This window comes from Lottia gigantea (assembly GCF_000327385.1).
Source record: "Lottia gigantea unplaced genomic scaffold LOTGIsca_24, whole genome shotgun sequence".
Classification (NCBI taxonomy): domain Eukaryota; kingdom Metazoa; phylum Mollusca; class Gastropoda; family Lottiidae; genus Lottia; species Lottia gigantea.
Genome location: NW_008708707.1, coordinates 2,905,529 through 2,932,121, shown reverse-complemented (window position 1 = coordinate 2,932,121; position 26,593 = coordinate 2,905,529). Strand labels below are relative to the sequence as shown.

Below are 26,593 nucleotides of genomic sequence, written 5' to 3'. Positions count from 1 at the left end.
TCCAGACATCTGATTGGTCAATCACTAAAATTGATTGTAAATTCAGTTTTATTATCAAATCAGATTACTGTATTTCTTAAAATCTTGATTTTATCTTAGTTAAGTTTTGGAGAATAAGAGCCTAGGTTATTTCCCTCGGTTGAATACGACCCGGAGAAGAATCTTCAATGATTATAGAAGTACTTAACGTGTACTTATATTAGTTGAACAAAGGAAAAGTTAGCATCAAAACCTCTGTTATTCTGAAATTTTGTTGAACAAGAAAAAATTATATAATTCTCTGCACGGTTGTTTCTATTTCGAATGTTTAACGTCGCTCTTCGACTGTCTTTGTGTTAAACTCGGTAATTCTTCATGGGCATTCATAATAAGAGTTCACATAGAATAATAATAATGTGTAGACAACAGAATTATTGTCATATCAGCCTTGTTCTTTTTTCGAAATATTGGAAAGAAGATCGTACAATATTACAGGTGTAAAATATACTTTTATGGAAGTGTGGAAGGGTCATTTTGAAAATAAAACAAATATCAAATAATCCGTTATGATAATAATGTCATCGTGGAGCGTTATAATAACGCTAAGATCAAATGGAAGACACCTATTTTGGCTCATAGAATGTCTTATTTTATTCAATTATAATCATACACGCTCACAACTTGTTTACTTTTAAAAGGGATATGTTACTCCTTTCGGAGCATATATTATGTTATTTCAATTAACAGAAATTTTCAAATACAAAGGAAATTGATTTACACTGCTCGTTTCTAAATTTGAACCAACGTTTGAAAAGACTGTTAATTGATCGACTCGGTTGGATGCAAGATAATATTGTGTAGTTTCACTATCAACAGTATTTTTTCCATAATGAATAAAGAAGATTACAATTTACAAGCTTAAAAAGGAAAACGAGAACTGTATTTGAAAGATTTATTGTCTTATAATTTCTCTGTTTCGTGTTGGGAGTTGAAATGATATCGGTTTAGAATATAAATTAATTCTTATACAACCGTCTTACTTTCACTAAAATTCAGTAGAATTCTATCAATTTGTAATTAAAACCACTTTCTACATATCAATCGAATTTCTTCACTGCTTACAAATATGCGTTATCTGTTAAACTACTGTTACTATCTTAGCGAATGGACTACAGTCGGCATTGCCTCGACAACGTTTATCTATGTTACATTTTTTTTTACCAATTAACCAGAAAGGTTAGTATTGAATAGTATAGAATGAAAAGACTACACGAGGAGTTTTCTACATTGTACGAAATGTCCTATTTAATGGTCAAATGCGCCAATCAAGGGTTTTTTTGCCAATTATCAAAATGCGATTATATGCATAAATTTTCCCCAAGGTATAAATAAAAACTGGTTTAAGATTATGATAAGGTTTAAAAGAAAAAATTTAATATGATGGATGAATAAATTTAATTAAGATGGATGATCACCAGATTTCTTAGTGTGGCGATTATATCAACTAGGCCTAGAGCATATTAGTCTTAAATTTTCTTTGACCATCAAGGTTCAAAATGAAAATTACAATCAAAGAAAATATGATTAAAGACAAAGTAAGAGTTTCACCCTACAAATTCTAATCCCTCGAAGAAGTCTTTACCGTTTTTCTGTCAGTACTTTGGTTTCAAAACTTTTTGTAGAGGAAAGTGCTTCAGAAAGATGGTTATAATAATAATGTTATTATTTATTTTTTCATGGGTCAGAATTAGGCCCAATACAGGGGCATGGTCCTGTCTAATATCCAGCCCATGGGGACAATATAATGAATGGATGAGAGAAATAACCACAAGAGGCACCGAAATACATATACATTCAAATGATATTAAAAAAACCCCAAACCCACAAGGGGGTAGAGGTGGGTTTCATCCATGCTCAAGACCAACTTTTAAGATGTTTACTCATCCCTTGACATTAAGAGTTTTTGATTTTGCCAAATTAATTAATTTCAGGCCAAAAATAAAATTATTAGTGAAACAATATGTGGTATACCTGTGGGAAAAGATTAAAATATTATTGAATTAGTATAAACAATCGAATCGACCAGGATATTGAAGCATAACTGTTAGAGTCAAGATAACTATTAGTAAACAGGTGTATTATTGGTCAAATCTAAGGTTTGAAAGATGCGGCTCACAGGCAAACCACCAATCCCATGGAAGAAGACAAAAAATGAACATAGACACTTGGAGATACAAAAGCGGCAATTATGTGATATGATTGAAATGGTATGATAACACAGTCTTATAGTTACGTAATGAATACCGGTATGGAAAGGATGTATTCTTATACTTGTGAAAGATAATCAAGAATTCTTCTTCTAAACGTATTAAAATCTGATTCTGTTTGTAACTATCCCCTAGATCATTCCATAAAATTTACCCTTTGTATTTGAAACTCTTTAATCAGATTGATACGCGGTTTTTGCACCACAATTTTTGAATTTATACTCGGATATGGGGTTTGTTTATAGTTAATAGAGATATGTTGTTCGAGTTTTGTGTACGGTGTCACAAAGTGGTTTCGTAAAGGGTTGCACTTTTGTCGGCTTTAAATCTTTTTATCATAACCATCTACATGATCTAAGAAGGTCTGGACTATGACTACAAAACAGAGACATGCAGCTAACATACTGCTAATATTATGACGTCAGAGTCGACTTCTCTCATACTACTGTGTCCTCGACGAACAAGATTATATAAGTAGTCGGACCACAGTCTTATGATCTGTAATTAATGTTGACAATATTACTACATCTATCACCAATTTGTTGTCAATCAAATCATGTATTTATCACTTTTGTCTCGTCAAAGACACCAAATTGACGTAACTGTGGCCCCTTAATAGACATTAAAGACACCCATGGTCATAAAAATGTCCATTTAGTCCCTGGGAAGCGTTAGATGTACATGTCTATACATTTCAGACATGTTAGGAACTCCGTTTCATTTTAAAGAGGTAAGATCCAACAACAGTTTTCTTAGTATTAGTTGCATGAAGACAGCACGAATTATTTGCAAAGAACAGCATTATGTTAGATTATCGGAAAGGAAATATTTCTATTAAAAGTACTCCTGAGGATGACTAAAAAATTGAAATTTTTAAACTTGACCAAACTGAATCTTTGTTTATCAGTGGACTTACCTGGTGTCAAAGCTATACAACAGAATCTCTCTATAATCCAATAAATCCATATAACTAAGAAATAATCGACTAGGTAATTTTGAAACTTGCGTATTTCAGTATTTACTAGTTTAATAGATATGCCGTGTTATATATAGATTCTATTCTAGAGTCATGGCACCTGGTATTCAACTGATTAATACTCTTATTAAACAAGTTTGATACTTTAAATTGCTTGTCCTATTAAGAGGTAGTATTCCTCCAATAAATATATGGATGATATGTGTGTTTCAAAAACCTTCTTCTGTGTTTTTTGAAAAACATCTGCGTATAGATATATTAGAGCGTCTGAAATGTGAAAAAGACAAACTTTGACAGTTAATGACGTATATATGACCAACCGGCAGAATTCCATCATAGCGAGATAAAGTTAACATTCTCATTGATTAGAATATAAAAAGTCTAATTTTATTGGAAATGTTTTGAATCTGTTTTCTTAGGAAGTTTAATATATAGGCGGAGTATTGTTAATTTGCATATTTACACCACAATCTACCTGAGCAGCTAACCTACTTCCGTCGTTGCTTACTCAATAATAATTGGTTTTTCCAATATTTTAAAGATTCGGTCATCATTGCTTGCTGAAGATGAAAGTCGAAACGTCTCCAATTGTGATCTCCAATTACTGTATGCCACTCAAGGAAGTCATACATTTTATTACTTTGCATTTCTCATGCCACAGCTAATGTTATCAGTAATGTTATCGCAATGACATTTTGTTTTCAGATGTTTGGTCTCAAATTATGTCTCTGCTTGGTGTTTATTTCACAGGTGGCAGCTCAAGGTATGAATTAATTATTAATTTCGTGTTTTAAGCGTCTTGTTAGTCAAGAACGTCAGTTGTACCTAATGTTTTTTTGTGATGTGCTTTTGGTGAGAGCTGTGCATTTAGCAGAGCTATAACCTTTAAATCACTCATACTACCGATTTCGTGTTTACATCTGTAGTTTTAATTTTGATTTTGGGTTGAATAAGCGACAATGTGCTGGTGAATATGGTACAGGGGGCTTCAAATAAACATGGTGTGTCAGTTTAATATTGGTATGAATTGTCGTATTGCCAGCAAGGGCACAATCTTATACGATATAAAATTATTCCATTTCATTTGTTACAACTGCCAGGTGCTGTAGTATTACTGATCATTACTCTCCGTGGTGGCGTTAATTAGAATCCCAATTCTACCCACTTCAGTTATCAAAATTCAGGATATGAATTGTATACGTTATTGCCCCAAAATATTTGTCAGATTGCACCAAATAAATTATATTTGTCAAACATTTTCTCGGGGAGAAACCCTCTCAGAAACTCCACGGGAGGCTTGCGCCGATGTGGCTCCCCAAGAGCTGCTGCACTTTGAATTCAGCATGGCCAGTTGTCCCCTCATTTAGTAAATCTGCCACCTATTAGTCCCCTCAGTCTCGAGAGGCTGGCGCCGCTCCCATTAATCTCATTCGAAATTGTAATTACATCTTGCATTTCTATATTGTCAGGTTATTTCTCACAAATGGTTGGAGGCCCCGAGGGTATGGATCCTTTTGCACAACAGAGACAGATGGGCATGGAATTTATAGATGCACAGATGGAAGCATCAGAAGCTTTACCACCAATGCAACAAAAACAATATATGAAACAGTTAAATCGTCAGAAAATGGCCCTCTCACAAAATTATGGTAAGCTATTCAATATCTGCCTGATAAAATTGATCATTTCAATTTGACACACAATGAGATCAGTAGAATAGATTCCACAGCACAGAATGAGTTTTTTCACACTAAATAATTCTGGATTCGTCCTGTAGAATATCCATCTTGTCTAAAACTTTTGAATCTTATATAGTTATCTGATAGTTATTACCAACGGAAGTCTCATTGACTCTGTATTTGACCTCCGTTAGTGGCGGAAGTCTCACCTACTCTTTATCTGACCTCTGATAGTTATTATTGACGTTAGTCCAATCTTTAGCTGAGTCCAACATATTTCCGATCTTCACTAGGTTTTGTTGACAGAGTTTCCTCGTAGCTGACAAAAAATGACATTGACTCTTCATCTGGTTTCTGATACAAACTATTTACGGAAGTTGCTCTGGCTCTTTTTTCCTGGTCTCTGACATAGGTCATACTGCTCTTCTATCTAATTACACTCATGACTGATAGAAGTTACTACGGACAAAAGTAAAATGAAAATAGAAACAAAAGCGTAAACTGATATTCTTTGGCAATAAAAATATTAGGTCTCGTGGAAATCGAGTTCTTGTACTCCTTAAGAGGATCCGTAGACAGACACATAATACAAAATTTCTGATGACAACTGAAACATCTTTCAGAGGTTATTTTGGATTAGACTCTGTCATGCCTGAAATAGTATTTGTGAAAATATATTAATTTCAACAATTGTCCATTATCAGGTTACCATAACCACCAACAATACCAAAGAAGCAGTGCCAACAGAGCTGTATACCCAATTCAACCTAAACCAAATAATATACAAACGCCGTATGGAGTCTCCGGGGTGCAAAATTCTGGTTATCAAGGTCCGTTTTATATGCAACAACATCGTCACGCGTACAATGGTTTCCAACAAAAACCACAAACTAACGTATTTGTAGTTGATCCTCGACAATATCCTTCAGAACCCCAAAAGGCTGTCCAAATACCAAATCAAAGAAGTCAAAACAACCCGATGTCTCCTATCCCACAAACTGGACAGCTCCAAATTATGATACCCCGAGTCTCTCGACCGATGGTCAGACCAATGGCTCCCTTCGCACAATTACCACAAATAATAATAGTTTCTCGCAGAAAACCTGAACTAAACAACACTCCTACACTTCAACCTACAACTCAAAAACTAATACAAGGTAAGAATTCCGCCAACAGGGATAGTAAATATGATCAAAATTCCGGAACGACAGTGAAACCTCAAGTCACCACACCTGCAGATGTCAGATCTACGGCTCAAGCTATCATAACCACCCCAAAGGCTTCAGATTCTGAACAAAAAAGGGACATGATAAAAACATCAAATTCCCAATATATCACAAAGGATAAGAATGTAAACATACACGAGGTCATTGACGACGCCTTGAAGGCACATATTAAAAGTAAACAGAAAGCTTTAGAAGCAGCCCTTCAAACCCAACTCTTAGCTAAACAGAAAGCATTGGAAGCTGCTTTAAAAACTCAGATTCTTAATAAACACAAGACTTTAGAAGCTGCTCTGAATGCTGAAATTATGACTAAACATCGGAATTCTGAAGCAGCTCTTAGCGACCAGATTCTTAAAAAGCAGAGAACTTTAGAGACTCTTCTCAAGGCGCAGATGTTATCTAAACATAAAGCCCTCGAGGCCGCTATGGAGGCTTTAACGAAACAGAACCTAGAAAAGGCTCAAGCTATCAAGACAATTGGTATGACAGATAAGAACCAGCCCCTTCAAAGTACAAATAATGAACTAACAGGTTCAAGTGCCAGTGATAAGAATATAAAAAGTAAATCTCAGGAAGCTAAACTTACAAAGATAAATCTTGGAAGCCAGGATTCAGTTGACAAAATACAACAAGTATCCACAGTGCAGCAAACACAAATTTCAAACATTCAACCAAGTCGACTATCTGCAAAATTACGAAATCAACAGCAAATATTTGGCAAGAGCCAGTTCAGAACGAGGGTTGGTTCAGACACACAGAGTTTGATAAACAACATGGGAGTAAATATATTGGGAACTGTTCAACACTTGTCAAGAGGTCACCAAATACAGGCGAATACTCGATTGAACGACTCCACTGATAACAAAAAGATTCCAAATCAAGCTTATGAAGAGAAAACAACAGATTATATTGTAGAATCAACTACAGTTCAAACTGTAACTTCTACTCCAAAACCGAAAATAGTACAACCACCTGAAACAGTCCAGGAATCTCAAAACCAACAACTTCCAATAGCCACGAACAATGATGTGAACTCTTCGCGTAGGATACCAAAATTGGTGATAAAGTTGTCAGGTAACGAGTCCAATCAAAGAAACCTCTTGCGAAATATGAAGTCTTCAGAAAGAAACCAGCTGGTCAATTATTTTCTGAGAAGAATGGTTCGTCAACCACAAAGAGAAACTAGTCGTATAACGAGAACTGTGTCGGCTTAAGAAAGTCTGCATTTCAGAAGGATATGTTCTATTATGTGTTATTAAATGGCAGTGAAATTGATACGGTATTTGAAGTCTGAAAGTCTAAGGCCATAAATTAAACTATCGAATTAACCCTTCAAAAATTTTAAATTGAATCCATTAAGAGATAAGGCCGAAATATTACACATGTGTCTTTGTTGCATGAATGTATTGAAATCATTACTTTATTTTTGAGCGAAACAGTGGTACAATTTACCGACAAATATCCGAGAAAGGACCGATATTGTCTTTTGTTTAAAAAAATTTCAAATGATGACGACTTGTTTTTGCTTGTAATATCACAATCGCTTTGTTCTTAAAAGTAGCCGCCGTAAAATACAAACAAAAGCATTTCTTTTTGGTTTCACAGACTTTCGAATAAATGTGTATATTATATTTATTTATTAAAACGATTTTATTAATCAGAACTTGTGTTTGATTGAGTAGTGGATTGAGCAGATATTGTCTTTCATACCAATTTTGTCCAGTGAGATGGATTACGCCTTCATTTCTGCAATCGAAATCCTCTTAAGATATCGTTGAGCAATGAGTTGGTCCAGAACATCCGAAGCATGGAGGACCAATGCGTAATGACCTTCCTCTCGGGTCTGTGATAGGTCTTACTTAGAAGTGAAAATTTTAAATCCGTTGACTTCTTGACGGTTTTTGGTCCGTCCTTAAGTATTTTCTAGATAAGTTCCCGGATGAGGTTTAAAAGTGTGACCATGGCCCTGCTTTTTCATCAGAGAAAAGACGAAAGTTTGCAGTTGAGATCGATCTACAGTTGGTAATCAATAAGGTACAGACAGTTTTACTGTCCTGGAAATAAACCCCTCACACTAAATGACATCCTTAGCATTGTTTCCTCATTTAGATTCCACCTGTTCAGAAGCTAAAACATCGATTGTTTTACGACCAAAAAGGTATTTAAACACGAAATGTTTAAATCAAACTCCATCGAGTTGGAAACCTCGATAGGCATTTCGTACACCCACTACAAAATGTATGATTTTGAACTTGTTACAGGATGGTTATTCTCTCAATTAACAGTAACACCAAATTTAACTCGATATGCTTGGTATATTTTGAAAAAATTGTTTAAGCTCTGAAAAGCAACGAACATAATTTGTTAGTGGTTCATGTTCTAATGTCTCCTTTACGAGTTGAATTGCCGAACTAGTTAAAACTAGTCCTTTTGAATTAGACATACAATTTAAAGTCTTAAACGTGGTCAAAAAGTGTAAATATTCATCAGTTGGACTTACCTAGTGCCATGACTAAAAAATATAATCTCTTTAAAAGACAATATTCCCACCAGACTAAAGTATTGAAAAACGTTTCTAGGCATGTTTCAAAATTTATTTTAATAAATTATTTCTAAGTTTTGCTTCTTTTGTACAGTTATGACACAAGTTAAGTCCAATGCTGAACAAAGACTCATCTTAAAATTCCAAATGTTTGGTCCTCCTAAGAGTTTTGTGGCCCTGAATAAATTTCTGAACGCACATGAGAAGTTTTCGGTTCAAAATCAGAAATTGGACTTCTGGAAAACTGGTTGTTCCTCTCGCTGGAAACAAGATAAACAATTTGGTTAGATCCCTTTCAATGCTTGTTTCGTGAACCTTGTAAAGAATTAACACTGTCCTGGTGTATCGATGAGTGTTATCTGCCATCTCAATCTCAGCTCGACATTAAAACCATTGTACTATTAGAAAGGAAAATTTTACTTGTGGTAAAAACTTAAGGAGAAAACCGGAGATTAATCTTTCCAATGCAAAAGGCACGAGTTTAAAGAAGATTAATATGTTTAATTGTTAATAAGTAACATTCAATGTTCTGTGGTTAGCCTGAAGAATATTCCTTTTAGATAAGATCAATTCCAAAAGATGTTTAATTTTATATTCAACTGTATAAATCGTTCGCTAATCCTGTTTACGTGCAGATGTATCTAATGAAAGTTTCAATTGATTTCCGAATCTAAAAGCATTTTATTTTCGTCGAAGATTAGGACGTTTAAACAAATTTATTATTTAAGAAGATGGTTTGCTTAAGAGAAAATTTCCAATCAAGCACTAGCTCAGGTGCCTGCCTCGAGCATTCTCCCTACTTCTTCCATCGCAGAGGAGATCTATTGCCCGAGCTCTTGTCTTACCATAAATAGTCGGCTAATTCCGTAGGTCAACGGATTTAAGTTCGGACGGCAATGTTCCACGTGGCTGATCAAAAGGCAGACAGCCAAACTATGTTGCCTTAATGCCAGAGGATGATTTACGAACCAGGTGATAGACGTGATTCTCGAGAACATCAGATGCCATCCTTTTGAAACTGGTTGTATCTTTCTGTCTTTTTTGATGTATAAGGCGATAAATACCACAGTTCACAGCACAGATCGGTCTTTCAAGTTATCAGCTTACTTAGAATCCAAGTCTTCAGATATCAATCGGTCTGTTTTCTCGATTGTTGCTCTGATAAAATTTAATGTTTTTTTTTTAGAAAGCGAGTAGCCTGTGAAATCAATGTTCTTTTCTTGTTGGCGATAGACAAGTTACAAGAATGCACTTTATATGTCCACCAACATTCTGTTTTGTCGTCCACCACCTAGAATGATCCGCAATACCAATGCCTAGATTCAAGTCCTCATATATTTGATAGCTATTCACCTTAATTTTGTTTTCCCGCTTTCGTCTGTAAATCGGGTGATATGTATTGATTGGAATGTCAGGTTTAAATCATCTTAAAAGCTTCAGGATAATTCTGTGTTGACAATACTAACAGAAAGACTCATATTGTTAATCTGAAATACGCTTTTACAGATGTTAGTTTTCAGCCAAAATTTGGTTGGAACATGTTTGGCTCTCTCCTGTTCTGAAATTAATTTAAATATAATCGATAAAATTCGATTCGCTGGCGAAAGTAAGAAGGGGACAGGACAAAAAATATTTCTTCTTTATTCGTTGGATTGCACATTATTTTATAGAGAAATGAACGTCTCGTCTTGTGCTAGGATTGAAATAATGTTCGGGAAATCCCCACAACCTCTTTTCATTTCTTTTCCCATTCATCTTAATGATCCCTACAACTATTTTAGTTCCGGGGAAGGGAAGGTTTAATTTTCCCAAAGTATGGCTGATTTCTTTCATAGTTCATGACAGCTTAGAATAATAAAGAAAATTATTCCATGGAATACAAAGTCTCAGTAATCAAAAGGCATTTATCAGTGGGAATGGCCTGTTTCGCAATTATTATTGGCAAACACACTGTAATTGGGATAATTATCTGTATGTTCAAATTGACTTCATAATGGCGGCAATTATGTCACCTTTTTAGAATATTGATCATTATTGCTCGAGTGTTTCCATTATTTATGAACATAATAGAATATTATGCCATTCATAATTTTCATTAGAACAGTTTTCATCACGCAAACTAAATATAAATTATATGTAAATAACAACATGAATGTGACACTCGGTGCTAAATGTAGGGAAATTCCTGAAAATTATAACAGGAAGGCCATAGTTACTTTATTTAATGAGGCCTTTGTCTTTGATTTGGCTCAATATTAAATAATCCCGAGTCTTATTCAATTTCAAATATTTACATAAGATGTAGTTTGGTGTCAGGCTTATCTCTTTGAAAATTGTTTTGCTCTTTTAGTGTAGCTTCAAACTTCATGTATATTATTACGTAGCTCACTTTGCAAGCTGTATTTTTATGGATGTTTATTCAAGAGAAGATGAAACTTAGGGTTTTTATAATTAAAGTTAAAGTGAACTATATGCAATGCAAGTGATCCATGTCATAATTGCCATATCAATTGAATATACCTTAAGCATTAGGTCCAGAAATCAAATGACTGTCCAAGAACAAATTCGGTTTTAATGCCAAGTAAAATTAGAAATGATGGTGTCTTAGCACAAATAGATAATCGGTAAGTCTTCAAATATATTTTCAATGATCAGTGTATCATATTACTTTTTTCACAGAATTCCGACACCTTAACATCTTCTTTCCCTTTCCTTTTTAAAAGACCGGCTTTAATCTGAGTGGTTGAATCATTGTACTGTAAACAACTCGTTTCAATAGCAACACACAACAGAACAAACTATCCAAAACTTAAGTCGACTAACATTATTAATATCCATCCTGTTTGTATGTAGAGACAAGAATACTTTAAACTTGAGGTGATTTATATTCATAAAACATGTACATGTATTGCGAAATATATAAATTATTGTATTTAATCTTTATATAATCGTACATTGTAAAAGTAAGACATTAAAATGAATGTCAAACTTAACATTGCGACCCAAATACTACAACCTGATAAATTTTATTGGAATAAAGAGAAATTGAAATGGTTAAAAAATAGTATTAGTGTGCCTCAAAAAGTAGAAAATCTGTAAACGCACCTCTCTTGTTGATGCCATTTCAAAACTTATATAAACTTTGAAAAATAGATCAAATACGTAACGTTTCATAATAGCTGGCAAATCACTGCAAAGTAAAATTTAATATAATTTTGTTGAAAATCACCGTAATGTTTTATTGTAGAGTTGGAGCCCTACGTATCATAATAATGTATTTTATTATCGTTAAACATTTCGTGCTCACTGTTTCATTTATCATACCTATTGAAGGTTTATTATCGAGATTTGGCTCATGTGTTAGATGAAAATTTACAAAAAAAAAGTTTAATCATTTACAAGAAAATTTGAATATTTTTCCACAAAACAAGATTATTTTTTTTATAAAAACAAAGTTGGAACAAAAATTCTGCAATGTCAATATCAAGGACAAAATTTTTAACAAAAAAATTATAAGTTTCATTTAAAAAATGATTAATATATTGAAAACACTTTATATTAAAATGTTGGTTATGTCTAAATTAAAAAAAAAAACAATGAAAATGTTTTGATAGTGAGCGGACCTTTTCCAAAATATCTTATCTTCCATAAGGGCAGTCTGTGTTGAATAAATCTTTTGATGTTGATAAGATGGTTAAGGAACACTAAAATGTATCGTTTCCGTGCTTCGATTCGATTTTTGCGTGTCCAAAGAAATAACTGTCCGGATACGTAGCCTATTTGTGAAATCTAATTTTTAAATCTAATTTATTATTTTTGTGTCTTCTTTTATTTTGCTTCCTGTTGATTTCAGACCCTCGGCAAATTTTCAGCGGAAGACACTTCTTTTCTTTCATTGTCTTCAAATAAAAAATCCAGCAGAAACAATAAATATATAATAATATTATAGACAAATATAAAACTGAAATGTTTTGAAAAAAAATCGTGAACAAAAGTAATTGAAATTTCAGAAGAACAATATTACCCCAAATCCAGATGAAGCAAAAGAAAATAAATGCCCTTATGCCATATAATATTTTGTACTTTCATGTTAATTTGTGTTCTACATATAATGCATTTTAGAAATATTGAGTAAGTGGACAAATTAACGTCGTTATTTATCTATGCGCTTCAACAAGGCAAAAAATAGGAGCTCATATATTGAGAAATTTCTGGCAGGCCTGTGGAATAAGGTTAATTTGAACATAAGATTAACAAAATAAACCAAAGGTTGAAAATAATTATTTCAAGTACAAATTTGCCTAACCTACTTCATAATCTGAACAACCCATAACCTGTGGTCGCAGCTTAACATAATGGAATTCTACGTGTTTTCAAATCAAAGCAAATTTTCATGAATTATAAACAGTTTACTAGAAATGTTTCCAATTTTACAAAAGAGAAAACTTTTGGAATTACTGTTGATTTCATTTTAAAAAAATAGAAGAAAATCTAGAAATATCTAGGCGATATAGGTTTACAAGTCGAAGGGATCTGTTTATTTAGGATAACTGATCATGTAAATTGGCTGATGCCCGGACAAAACTATTAAGTAAGGGGGTAAAGAACATGCTCTTTATTTATCGCTGCGAGAAGACTTCTAACAAAAAATTGCGGAGGTTGGTTGGTACACGACAAGCTAAGCTGATATCACTGCTGAGGAATTTGTTGTTGGTCGTGGTAGTCGGTCGTAGAATCTGAACAGAAAATTTGCGAAAATTCTCCTTCAAAAGAACCAAACGCCTCAAAGTGTGGTGAATCAGTTGGTTGTTAGACCACAAGGTAACGTCCGCTTTAAGTTAAAGCTGTTGCCACAGACTAGGTAGTTGTTGAGCAGAAAATTTGCGACAATTCTATTTTCTCAGGAAAGGCGTCTCAAATAGTGAATAGTACATCGGTTGGTTGGAGACTGACCAATTAACGTCGGCTTCAGGAACATGCTGATAACGCCAACTAGATAGTTGGTAATCGTTGTAGTTAGTACTATTGGTTTGATAAGATGAGAAGTCTTCAGAACTGGTCGGATCGAATAAATCGTGGGTCGTGAATGTTAAGTACTAAATATGGAAGTAACACGCCTGGATAGATAGATATATATAAAGATGCCGTGAGAAGTTTTATAATGGCATGTTATGTGAAGGATATCATGACAAGAAGAATATTTGTGATGATCACTTTCTCTCGACATCCACACTAATAAAATGTCTCCTTATTGTATGATTTATTAAATTAGTCTAACCTTTATTCTGGTTCATATGTAATATCCCTCCAAATTTATATTACACGCCAAATAGTTCATGTTGTATATTGGAAGATGATTTGTTTCATCATATTAAAGGTTGTCCACACAAGACAGTTGCGTTTCTATGCATCATAAGGTCAACGGGAAAAGTGAGGGGGATTTAAAATCTCAATGATCTAGGGTCAGCCTCATTCTCCCGTAGTAACGACATATTATTTGCGAACAAGTGGTTTGACCAAGACTGCTAGTTACTGGTTACATCTTGAGGACTAGGGAACGAAAATAAATTGATGTCATTTGTTGACATCTGAAGGGGCCTGGAAAATATATATCAAACTCAATTGTTGTAATAGCCACGGGTTTATTCAATTACCGACTGACCGATGTCGACTATAAGTAGTTAATATTTGAAAGTTGAACCAGGATGCTTCAATCCAGTTCCAGAGGTTAAGCTTATAATGTAAATACTAAATGTACCTGTATAATCGAGTGAAACGTCAGGCTTGATTTTGTTTTTATCATAATCTGAAAAAGATTTATCATGGAAGCCGAAACATTTTTTACAATTTTATTAGCATAAATACTCGAACGTTTGTTGCAAAACCAATACTGATGCCACATTACACAACACCTCAAAGATGATGTCTTCAGTGGAAGAAAAGAGTATCTTAAATAAATTACCTGTTGGCTTGAAGTTATTTCATGTTTACTTTTAAGAAAAATTAACATCATAAGATTTCACAGTATGAAAACAAATGTTTGAATGAAATTTCAACGAAGTTCAATCCAAAGCATGTTGAAGTCGGTTCATAGATCCGTCGTTCACAAATGAAATGAAATGAAGGTACATCCTTCTTTTCTGTACCATGTGGACTAATGAAGACAGGCAACGCCATGCAGGGTGAATTGAGGGAAAGTTTTGCTAGCTATTTTTCGATTATCAACTGTCGAGGGATCTTTAACGTGCACAGTCTGAAGCACACGGGGCCTTGTTTTTTTTGTCTCATCCGAACGACGAGACGCTTTTCCATATCAGCCCCTCTTACCTGCATCACTGACAGAGGGAAACCGGGTGGAAAATCTCGATTTATGGGATTAAACCCCGGACCTTCAGGTTAGCGTACAAACGTCTAACTCACTGAGGCACTGCGACACCCAGATCCGTCATTCACAACTGTTCAATTAGATTATTATACTACCACCTACCTAAAATCTATATATGTACGTAAAAATAAGTCTTATCTTCTAATCAAATACTTGTTAAGTTCTTGGTAAAACTTGATCAAATCATGAATGCTGTGAAAGAAAACTTATGTTTTCTCTGAAACACTAAAATGGATTACTGACATTTGTTCAGTTGACAGAATTGTCTGGAAATGGACAAAAACAGATTCGTGCAATTAAATAATGCAGTCAACGTCCTACAAACTCTGGGCGATTTATTAGTTTTTAAAATATTTGGTGAAAAAGTAATATTTAGGGTTTGATGAACTGTTAAATAATTTTCAGAATTTGGCGAATTGAATTATTGGTGAAGACAAAATCAGGACTATCCATTACAATGCCGTTGAAGAATTACAATTATCACGATGAGTGAACGATTCAACATCACTATCTTAACTACTATTGCTCGCACAAGTGATAGACTTCCAATGCTATTCCTCGGCAGTTTCTGTGAAGCTGAATCTGACTAGGTAATGAATGGAGGATTTCGTTCTTGAGCGAGACTCTTTACTTCCGGTATTTAAAGATGATTTGTCAAAGTAATATTGCTATATTTATAGTCCATAAATTAAGAGCCTTTGGGAGATTCTTCCGTCACTTACTTATGCAAGAGAAGAATTACCAATTATACAATTTATTATCATTATATCATACAAAATTGTGTTTTTCATGGTCTTTGTTTACAAATACTCGTAGGTCTGAACGACCAGTCTCTGACATTTAGATTACCAGAATCAAGTGATTGACATAGCCCCGGTACCGTGACTGTTGCAGATGCATAACTTTCACGGTAGGCCGTTTGCATGCCAAGACCATAGCATAACCACCTCGGTTATATTTCAGCCTTTATGCCCAGTCGGAGATGAGGTATCTCCTTAATATCTCCAGGATAGGAAAAAGGCTGTTGATTTCAACAACAAACAGTTCCCGTGTATATTTCTGTGAAATATTGGGTTACAGCCTACCTTAAACCTGTTCGGAAGTAGAAATTACATTTCACTGTGAATGTTTTATTACTTTTATGACTTATCGTATATTTCATTCTCGTTGCAGTTTTCTCAGTAAAACTTGATTAAGAAGAAATTTCAAATTAACTATCTGAACTTCTAAGATAGCAATGTTATTGCAAGCAGCAATAACTGACGTGTTTATTTCCATCTGGTGATATAACGGCCTGCTATCTGTTATAAATGCACTTGGGTTAGGACTAGCGCTATAAATTAGATATAAAAACAGATACACAAATTATTTTACTGAGATTCAAAGCTGTAAATTTTGTGAAATACCCTCGGGTTTCATTCATTGAAAGGCAAAAACACACAACTGTTAGTTTTAGGTGGGAAATTTGATAGGTGACGGGTGGATAATAAAACGATCTTACAATAGGATACTTTAATTAAAATTCTGAAATTGAGGAAATGTACTCTTTGTTAAAAATAAAACTCTTATAAATAGTCCTGACTTGTCACTGTAATGTAGAAATTGAACTATGGATACAGAACAACGTCCTAAAAATTTTGTAATGTCGACCTTAAAAAAATGGTTTTAAAAAGCTGTACCTTGGAAACGTATCGTTTGGTTGATCATCGAATATGAAAGATATACCTCGTACATTCACGTCTCAAAAATGTTATTCCACAACTAATCAGAGCACGTGAGAAGGGTAGTAACTCGTCTTAATATGGCATGTGTTTTTAGAACACAGTTAATTAGATCAACCAGCATGTCTTCGTGGCTTTACTCTGTCTACAAGCAATGAATCAGTATGTCGATTTGATTAAAACTGGTCGATTATAACACCATTAGTCTGCACTTAAAAATAGTTAATCTTATATGATTCACTGCTTTAGTTAATAACAAATGCATTCTTGATTTACATAATCAACTTGACAATTTCTATCAGAGCAAAAGAGTTTAAGCTTTTGATTTGAGGAAGAAGATTGCGTCTCGAGTTGACATGTACCAACGTGTCCACTGTGAGAAGGTCTGTGCGATGGAAAACTTGATGTAATAGGTGCAGTTCCCAGCATCGTGGAGTGAACAGGTAATTCGTGATTACGGTCCGACTCTTTGGGATTGAATCCACGTGCATTCGTAGGGTTGAACCTTTGAAGGTGATGTTGTAGGGCCTGTAAAAGCCTTCCATGGGCATCTTGTTGTGAAATGGAAGGACTTGGATTGTTATTCGTGTGCCCTGCGTGATTGTTTGGTGACATAGTTGGTGGCTGAAGATTAGCATTTACCTTGGGCTCATGTCGATGGACGTTTGCATCATGTTGTGTATCATCATCTGGTAGTTGAGAAACATGTAATAAGTCGTTCGTTGAATCAATCGAGTGCCCGTGATTTTTTAATTTGATTTGATTCAAAGGCAATCCTAAAACGTCATTTGGACAGGCATCTCTAATAGCAATGTCGGCACAATTTCTAAACTCTTCTTGGTTATCACCATGGCCAATACCACAAGCTTTAACACCATCAATATTATCACAACCCCAGTTATTACCTGTATATAAATATAATATGATGTGCAGTTAGTTATTTTGGTTTGATCAATGCGAAGCTTAGTGGACTTCAAAATAGGTTTCTGGTCTGTGTGTTAATAGGAACTACAGACATTGAATGGGACACACCGGTGGTGCTAGTAGATATTAAAAGTAAGCATGATGCACGCACAAGAATTTGAGGTTTTTCTAAATCTCAAATATTGCATATCTATATTAATGACGCAATAATTTCCAAGTAATTGATAGATCCTATTAATTAACATAACAGACTTGTGCTATGCAAAAGTAAAAAAGTATAAAAGTTAAGATTGAAACTTATGCCGAGTTGATAAACCCACGAGACAGAGCGGCATCTGGTGTTCTGGAAGGGTGAGTATGAAGCACTCGGCACATTGTTTTTGAACTTGCAGAATAGGTTGGAGAAAATCTTTCCCATTTTCAATGAGATTCTACAAACCTGCTTTATAAATCCACTGTAAGACACATGCTTGACATTTCACATCATTTGGTATGAACAACGATACGTAAAAATTATCGTTAGATTTCTGCTTACTGGGGTCAATTTTCAATCGACTGGTTCCATCTCTGTACCAATTGTCTCCACTAATGCCAACTATTTCCAGTAGATTGTCATCGAAACAGTCCTGGTTTGAGGTTTTCTCTGGGTCATTTAGCTCACAGAGTCTCCACTCCATCCACCCTAGATGGTTACTTGTTAAATGGACCTCAACATCGATTACGTTGTTACTAGCGTAACATTTTGAAATTATGCCCTGTGCATATTTGCCTTCTGGTCCCGACTCATTTTCTCTCGGACCGTTGATATTATCACCACAAACGCCACATTTTCCACCATTTGCCATTTGTGTCTGGAAGAAAATCAACAAATATATTTTAGATGGATTTTCAGTTTTCGAACTGTGCGACTAAAATTCATGTATATATATGGAATTGCATCATGATTACATCAACAATTTACATTACCTCGATCTATGGAGTCTGTTCTGAAAACCGTTCCGAGTTCAACCCCCAGAGGTGCACCAGAATTTGTGTTGCTCTCAGAACGCTTGCCATTGCACAAAATTCATGCGTGTAGTTTTATCTGATAACGGTTAATTTTTGTAAATACTCTCAAACTAATCGACGTAATACTTACTGCGAGTCCGCCACAATTTAAGCCCATATAGTTGTAATTAACGTGTGGGTCTAACGCTTTGAACTTTTGGTCGTGCCATATATATGATCTGGAAGGTGGGCTTGACATATACCCATGAGCGTGCACATGGTTCCTAAAGACAGTAAACAGAATCAAGATGCCACTTAAAAAAGAATTCATTTTGCTATGAAAAGTTGAGACTGCTATGACAGAGAGAGTAAATCATCAATATTTATATAATATTAATTAGGCTTACTTGAAAATTCCAAGATGTAATTACATACGTCAAAGTTTTTAAAGTAATGAAGATTCGCCTTTCGGCTTTTTTCACGATAAATAACTTGTCCTGTTATGTAATGTAATACGACCACATCATGTTGAGTGACCGTATGTATGTATTATTTCAATGAGGACGACAGGAAACACGTCTAAATGTCGCATAAAACATTGACTAGTGATTGCTGTTCCATATAGCTGTGTTTATGTAAATCCCGTATACTTTAGCCAATATATGTTTTTGTTTGCAAGCTCTGCTTCGTTTCCAAAAAATTCCACATTGCTAAATGAAGGCGTGCCAAGGATATCACAATACTAAATATTAAAAAACTCAAAATGGTGTAATATAAAAATAAAAGAGACCCACCCTTAAATTCGATTGGCCCTTCAAAAGATGTTTAAAGGCATCTTTAAATTAACTAATTACTAAATTACCTAGAGCTATCTAATACAACGAAAACATCATCAATCAATATATTAGACGGAATTGTTTGAACCAGAAATTAATTGCGTTTCAATAATATCTTCAGAGCTAGATACAATTATGATATATCATTAACATGAAATATGCAGACTCGTAAACAAAAATGCTGAGATGACAGATCATTTCGCTGAATGGCATCTGATGTTTTGAATGGGTGAACGAGTCCTGATTCACAAGCCAAACTTATTTAAATGGTGCTCAAATAAAAAAATCTTTAAACTTGGAAATAATATGGAAAACTTCAGAATCTTATACTGAAGAAAAAATGAGAAAATATTGATTTAAAAATAATTAAATGTAATGAACTGCAATCCCATTGTTGTTTTGAGTTTCCTTGTAACGGGAACGAAACGAGGAGTTATTTCCCTTCATTTGCGATTAACATACCAAGAAAGACAACCAAATCATTAAAAAATAAAAAACTACTGTGCTCTGAATGAGCAATTCTCTGCAAAAATTCATTATCGATGCTTTTGAAAATGGTTCTACAACAGCGGTCCAGCATCTAGAGATAATTACTAGTGAAAGTCATCCAGAGACGTAATGATTCGTAAGATACCCGTCATAAACTCAACCAATAATAGTCGTGCTCGGTGTAGACATTGTCATCAATGCGCCGCAGTAAGGCATTTTTACGATTTATCCGGTCAAGACCGAGTAGGGGCCACACAAATGTCAAGGAAACTCACAGGCAATCATGACTTCCCCAAATGATAAAACGTTTGACAGTTTGGGACGAAGCTGGGCCAGTCCAATTTTGATGTAGGCCCAAAGACCTTTTACAATAAATCTTTGTCAAAGCAGGAATGAAATATATTCATTCGATACCTTCCGTTATTATAACGGCTTACGTGTATATTATCATCTAAAAATACTTGCCATTAATTAATGTCAAGGTCACGACCTTTAAACCCTTACTCACTACTTCTCTTATAAAGGACAACGTGACCTATAACCTATAGGTCAAGGACTGTATGTTAGTCTATGTTTGTTGACTTGTATTGAGACACGAAGTTTAGTGATTTTGGTGAACTACGACACGGATAACGTTTGATAATACCCAATACGTAAGTATTCTTGTTTAATTTGATTCACAAATCCACATTAAATACAACAGGCAGTGTTAGACAACAGACATGTAAAGTAGAGCAGTGGTTATAATATGGCATGTCGAGTAGCCAAGTTATCGGTTGACCTACTTTTTGTAGTACAAACGGCCAACATGGTTTGAGTTTTAAACAAAGGCACTGTGTTTTGTATCAAATAAATCTAAGGATTTATATCTTTTAGCAAAAAATTTCGAAGATGAATTGTAAAACAGTATATAATATGAATCGTTATTAGGTTCAGTTGCTATGGTGAATTGTACTATTTTTAAACATTCTTTCGATCGATAATGTTCAGTAGGCTACAGTATAATTTTGCTCTACTACTTCACTGCAGACGTTATGATAAGGATGACTGATCTTGTATTTTTGTCAAGGTTAAATCATTTAACTTGTTTAATCTATGACCCCAAAGACATTTAAAGAAAGATAAATAGTGTGCATTTGAAAATTTAATATTGAATTATTTGTGAAATAAGGGAGCTAACTCGTCGGAGAGTAAATCTGAATACAGCTTGATCAACGCTAGATTTTTACTTTGAAAACATAGTATAAATGCCTTTGAAATTTCAAGCGTGGAAAATGTCGTTCACCAAAGGGCCAATTTGAATTTAAAAAAAAAGGATGCGTAATGACCAATAAGAAAATACGAGTCTGAAGTACACGAGTACCATATTCTTCGATGTTTTTTAACCGATAAGTTGGACTACTTTCCTAGCTTTGATAGCAGTTGTCAATACGAAAATAATAATGCTTCATTAACCATGATGTTTTTTTTTTCACTGTACATGTTTACCCGTTGGTCGGCACCAAGAGCGTTCGTAAGATAGTTTATTTCTGTTCGAGGAACAATGTTCATAATTTATAGATGATAAACTGTTTTATCTTTGGTCCTTGAAGGATAATCAATTAACAGAGAATATTGATCTATTTGACTGCATAGTTTTAAAAAATTGGAAAAAACTTTGACTTCCTCTCTTTCATTGTGTACAATTATCTAATATATCTAGTGAGAAGATGTTGGAAAATGTTGCGTATTGAAAACAAATTGATATATTCGAATGTTGAAATCCACAGTCTCTACTTGTGCCCTAGATCAGTGTTCTATTAGAGAGTATATCTAATAGTCAACTTATACCAGAGCGGTGGCTCAGTGAGTTAGACACTTTCTCGTTAATCTTAAGGTTCGGGCATCCACAGATTATACCGATTTTAAACCCGGTTTTCCCCTATCAATGATGCGAGTAGGAGGGACTGACATGGAAAAAGCGTCTAGTCGTTCGGATTGGACAATAAACCGAGGCTACAGGCTCATCATCAATCTCAATCAATGTATTTGACAAAAAAATTTTAAACCAGAAATAATTGCGTTTCAATAATATTCAGGTCATCAGAGCTAGAGCTGTGATATATCATTAAGATTATGAAATATGCGGACACGCCAAAAAGCTGCCGAGATGACAGACACTTTCGCTAAATGACATCAGATGTTTTAAATGTCCTGATTCACAAGCAAAACTTATTTCAATGGTGCACAAATAAAAAACCTCAGAATCTTATACTGAAAAAAAAAAAGAGAAAATATTGACCGAAAAATAATGTAATGAAAGCAACGATTTTCGATTGGAATGGTGCAAATTGATGCTGACAATTTGGAAACCCATTTGATCTGTATATTTAATCTTGGCAACGGTTACCGTTTTTTCAAAGCTCCAATTTTTAAAAAAGCTGCAAATGGTTGCACTTTTACTTGTCAGACTGCACGACTTTTATACGTTGTTATACTTGTTAAGACGTAATGACCTTTTTAAGCCATAAGCTTAAGCATTTATAAGATATATATGGGTGGTTACTGTAAACAGAAATGATCAATGAATCTGAAATAAATTCTATTAGAATGATTATTATTACTTTCATGATCATTTTCCACTTTCAGGTCTAAGTGAACTCATTGTCGGCAGTAGTTGAGCAGTGTTTTAGACTGCGAGAATCATCATGGGCGATCAAGGTGCAGCATCTACCATCAATATACCACAATTGCCATTTAAACAGGAATCAGTCAGTGATACTAGCCTGCTTAACAACACGTTTAGTTTTGAGGAAGTAGCTGGAACCAAGTTTGTTGAATTGCTTTCCCGTAATCTAATCAGTGCCTTATCATGTACCGGGAACATCCAGCATCCTGAAAGCCTGTTGTGCATTGATATACCATATTTTTGGTGCAATTATTGCTCGTACAAGACGATACAGAAATCGGAAATGTTAGATCACTTGCACTGTCACAGGTTCCATTGTCAATTTTGTGAATTTTCTGCTTTTACGCGATGTGAAGTGTTAAAACACAGTAAGAACAATCATCAAAATGAAACAAATTTTCGTTTATTTTGGTTTTGCGTCCTTAATAGCGATCAAAGCTTAATTGAAGAAAACAACAGAACAAATCAAAAAGCAGCACTTGCTAATTTAAAACGCCCGCTTAAACTAGAAGCTAAACAAAGCGAGGTTGTACTTTTGAAAAAGATAAAACTTGAAAAGCCTGACGGAGAATTGCTTGAAACTTCAGTTGAAGTGCCGCACTCAAAACACAATGATCTACCAGTGGATTCAACGTCTCTTTCTGATTCACTTGTTATTCAAAGGATGGATCACTTTAGAAATACGTTATCACAGTTATCTGATGAAATGAATGATTTGTCAGGTCATGCTGATCCCTATGACACCGAAATGACAAAAGCTGCCCAAATACAGCTAAAAGACAATAACATATCTGAAAACACGCAAGGTTCATACTTACGAACTATTTTGACAACAGAAGACAATTCCATTCCAACAAGTGAGCCTCTTGGGAATACTCACAATGTGCCAGCAGAGCCTGTCGTTAAAATGGAAATTGTAGATGATTCGTATGTTGATAATCAACCCAACTATTCAAAAGTTGCTGAAGAAAAATCTCTTACCACATTATTGAGGAAGGACGATGTAAATCGACAGAAATCATCATCACCAGGTCCAGCCAATCTTCCGATTTTGCGGACTATGCTGCAGTGTCCAGAAATCTTGTCATCATCGACAGCTTCATCTGTATCTGGTGAAGGAAGTCAGGATGGAATGACATCGGGAAATAAGAATGATTCTGTAGATTCGTGTCTTACTGACGAATCAGAAGACGACAATGACGATGATGATGATGACGCCGATTATATGCCGACTAAAAATTACAGTTCTGGTGAGGAATGGTCGTACACCAAAAAAGGCAAGGGAAAAAAGCGGAAAAAGGTGGCTGTATATTCCTGTCCGAACTGTAGTACGGTTCAATTAACATTCCAGCCAACAAAGAATCATCTTTTCCGCGCACACCCTAACGCAAACCTGGTGCTTCGGGAAGAGATCTCGAACACTTATGTTTTCATTTGTCCATCTCTAAGGTGTAGATTTCGTCATTCGATATTTACAACTTTCGTGCGCCATTTGGAAAAGTGTGACATTTTTACTGAGAAATATGATAATGAAGAAGGGTATGATGTGATGAGCACCTTATTGGCGACGTTTCGAAATGTCCTAGAACGATCTAAAATTCCGTGGATGTATGCCTGTTGTTTGTGTACTACTAAATTTACGGATTATTCAAATGCTGTATCTCACGCTCATACAAGACATCTAACCTGTCCGTTGAGTGGTTGTTTATTTAAATTAAGAAATAAAACGGTTGTGATTTACTGTAAGCATTGTAAAGCGGAGGTATCCGTTTCGAATTGGTCAGTATTGCTCAACAAAAATTGCAAACATCACAAACTCTCTGAAGCCAATTTGACCCTGGATCAATCGTCACCAGCTACAAGTTCGCTACCTTCCACGTCCACCTCCCAACCTCCATCGAAAGCAGACTCTACTCCTCAGCTACGAGCAATGTTACAACGGAAAACGGAACAAGGCACTGATGCAGATGGAGATCGGTCCCGTGGAGCATCACCGGATGGTGAAAATCTACCAGCATCTAGAATGTTGCAGTGGCTGATGACTGAAGGTGGTCGCATGATGCATTTGTTGAAATAGCATCTTTTGTTGCAGTTTACGTTACATTTTGTCACTTTCTTTTTATTTTAATCGTTGAACAATTTATGTTTTTAAATCACCTCAGTGCTAATCCGTGTTATTTGTATCTTTGTGAGAATGTCTTCTGTCGACTTGAAGAAACTTTCTGTGAACAGCATTTCTGTGAAGTGAAAATAGTAATAATGCGTATCAAATAGACTTACGGCTCTGTACAAAAGGTTCTCTGTGTTGACTTATAATATTTTTGACTTATGTACATCAATTCAACTAATATAAAACCATCTGCAAATGTTCTTTGGTCAATTGATAAAGTTATTATTGTTTATTGTTCTATAGATTAAATAAAATTAATCACAAAATCATATTTCAAATTTCCAAATAAAATCAGAACCATGTGTACAATTAATGGATCCAAAACCCTGAAGATGCCCATTTAGGTAGAAGGGGTAAGGGTACTGGGCATACTCTGATTAAACCATTGGCATGTCTTTACATACGAAACATGGGGATAACTCGGAATACATTCGTATACTAACTTTAGAGCAGGAACTTTTACTGATCTTGATCCACATGTCAACGGGTTGTATTTTGTAGTTATTTCTTTTGAATAATTGAAAGTAACTTAAGTACAGCTCTGAGTACGGGTGGTATTAAGAGTAGATAAAATGTCATGAAGAACCGACACATCCCCGAAGTAATATTTTATTGATGCCATCATTGAGGTATAGATTCCCTAAACACCTATCTCAAAACAAGTTCATTGTCCAGCTATAGAGTAGAACTACAAAACTTTGACAAAAGTGCAATGATTTATTTATATAAAAAAGTAGTTTTCTCTTCTTCGTGGACATTTCTTATGCGGACTCTCTGATTTGATCTTTTACTTGACTATATATCCGCGCGCCGTTCAAGGTATAAGCAGGATAGTAGGACACATTGACGTAGTTTAAGAAATCATTTAGTAACTAGGCATAAGCCGTCGATAATTTGCCAGTTTTCAACATCTAGCAAAATTGAAGAAGGACTTACTGTGAAATGATGGGTTTCGTCTTCCTTTTAATCACTTTATTATTATCTCAACATTTGGATATCTGTGACAGCACAGCCTGTGGATGGACAAATCACAATTTCATTATTGATAGCGACTATAACGACATGTATGTGGAAGAAGGCATTCTTGAAAATTACACAAATGTTTACACGATTATAGTTTGTCAGAAAAATTGCTTAAGTGACGCTGAATGTATTTCATTTTTCTCCAACAGATTCACTGGAATGTGCAAACTTTTGGGTGTGAAATTATTGAAACAATTTGTTCAATCGACACAGCTTATAAATGATAATGGGGCTCGATATTATAACTTGCAAGACCGTAAGTATATCAGATTAAAAAAAAAGCTTCTTGTGATGATGTATCCTATGAAGACGTGTTCATTATAGTCAATATTCGCCCTATACCATATTGACATTTTTTCAATATTTTGTTTCCTTGCCAGATGATGATTTTTGAGTTTTCGAGACGAATTTAAATCGAATTGTTTTTAAGTTTGGTATCAATTCACAACCACCCAATCGTACAAACTAGAAAAATGCACGTCAGTATAGCGCAATGGTCAGATCTTGGAATTGGACCTTGTCCTAGGGGGGATTTTAAATTCTCCTGGATTTTAGTTTCTACTGTGAAATATGGGTACCTGTATAAAATGTAGCTTGTTAAACTCATGATTAAAGTACAAACTCGTACAGAATTGTTTCTTATATCGTTATTTAAGTGAAATTTATGAAATTGTGCCACATGCATACCAAACAGCATAGCTAAGTGGTATGGTTTGAAAAA

General features: G+C 34.8%; 3 protein-coding genes across 3 annotated transcripts; 2 read left to right on the top strand and 1 right to left on the bottom strand.

Annotated features, from left to right (window-relative positions):
• Positions 1-1,680: 1,680 nt before the first annotated feature.
• On the top strand, positions 1,681-7,786 carry LOTGIDRAFT_231967 (hypothetical protein; the record flags this gene model as incomplete). Its single annotated transcript, XM_009055400.1, has 5 exons — positions 1,681-1,876; positions 2,945-2,976; positions 3,928-3,985; positions 4,692-4,871; positions 5,606-7,786. 5 exons carry the CDS (start codon positions 1,681-1,683, stop codon positions 7,339-7,341), a joined length of 2,202 nt encoding a protein of 733 aa, XP_009053648.1. The 3' UTR covers positions 7,342-7,786.
• Positions 7,787-17,579: 9,793 nt separating this feature from the next.
• Positions 17,580-19,017, bottom strand: LOTGIDRAFT_116750 (hypothetical protein; the record flags this gene model as incomplete). Its single annotated transcript, XM_009055399.1, has 3 exons — positions 17,580-17,680; positions 18,139-18,550; positions 18,838-19,017. Coding segments are annotated over 3 exons (693 nt in total), but the record flags the coding sequence as incomplete, so codon positions are not given.
• A 3,681-nt stretch (positions 19,018-22,698) lies between these two features.
• On the top strand, positions 22,699-24,756 carry LOTGIDRAFT_160351 (hypothetical protein; the record flags this gene model as incomplete). The annotated part of the gene is made up of 1 exon (XM_009055398.1): positions 22,699-24,756. One exon carries the CDS (start codon positions 22,699-22,701, stop codon positions 24,754-24,756), a length of 2,058 nt encoding a protein of 685 aa, XP_009053646.1.
• Positions 24,757-26,593: the final 1,837 nt, after the last annotated feature.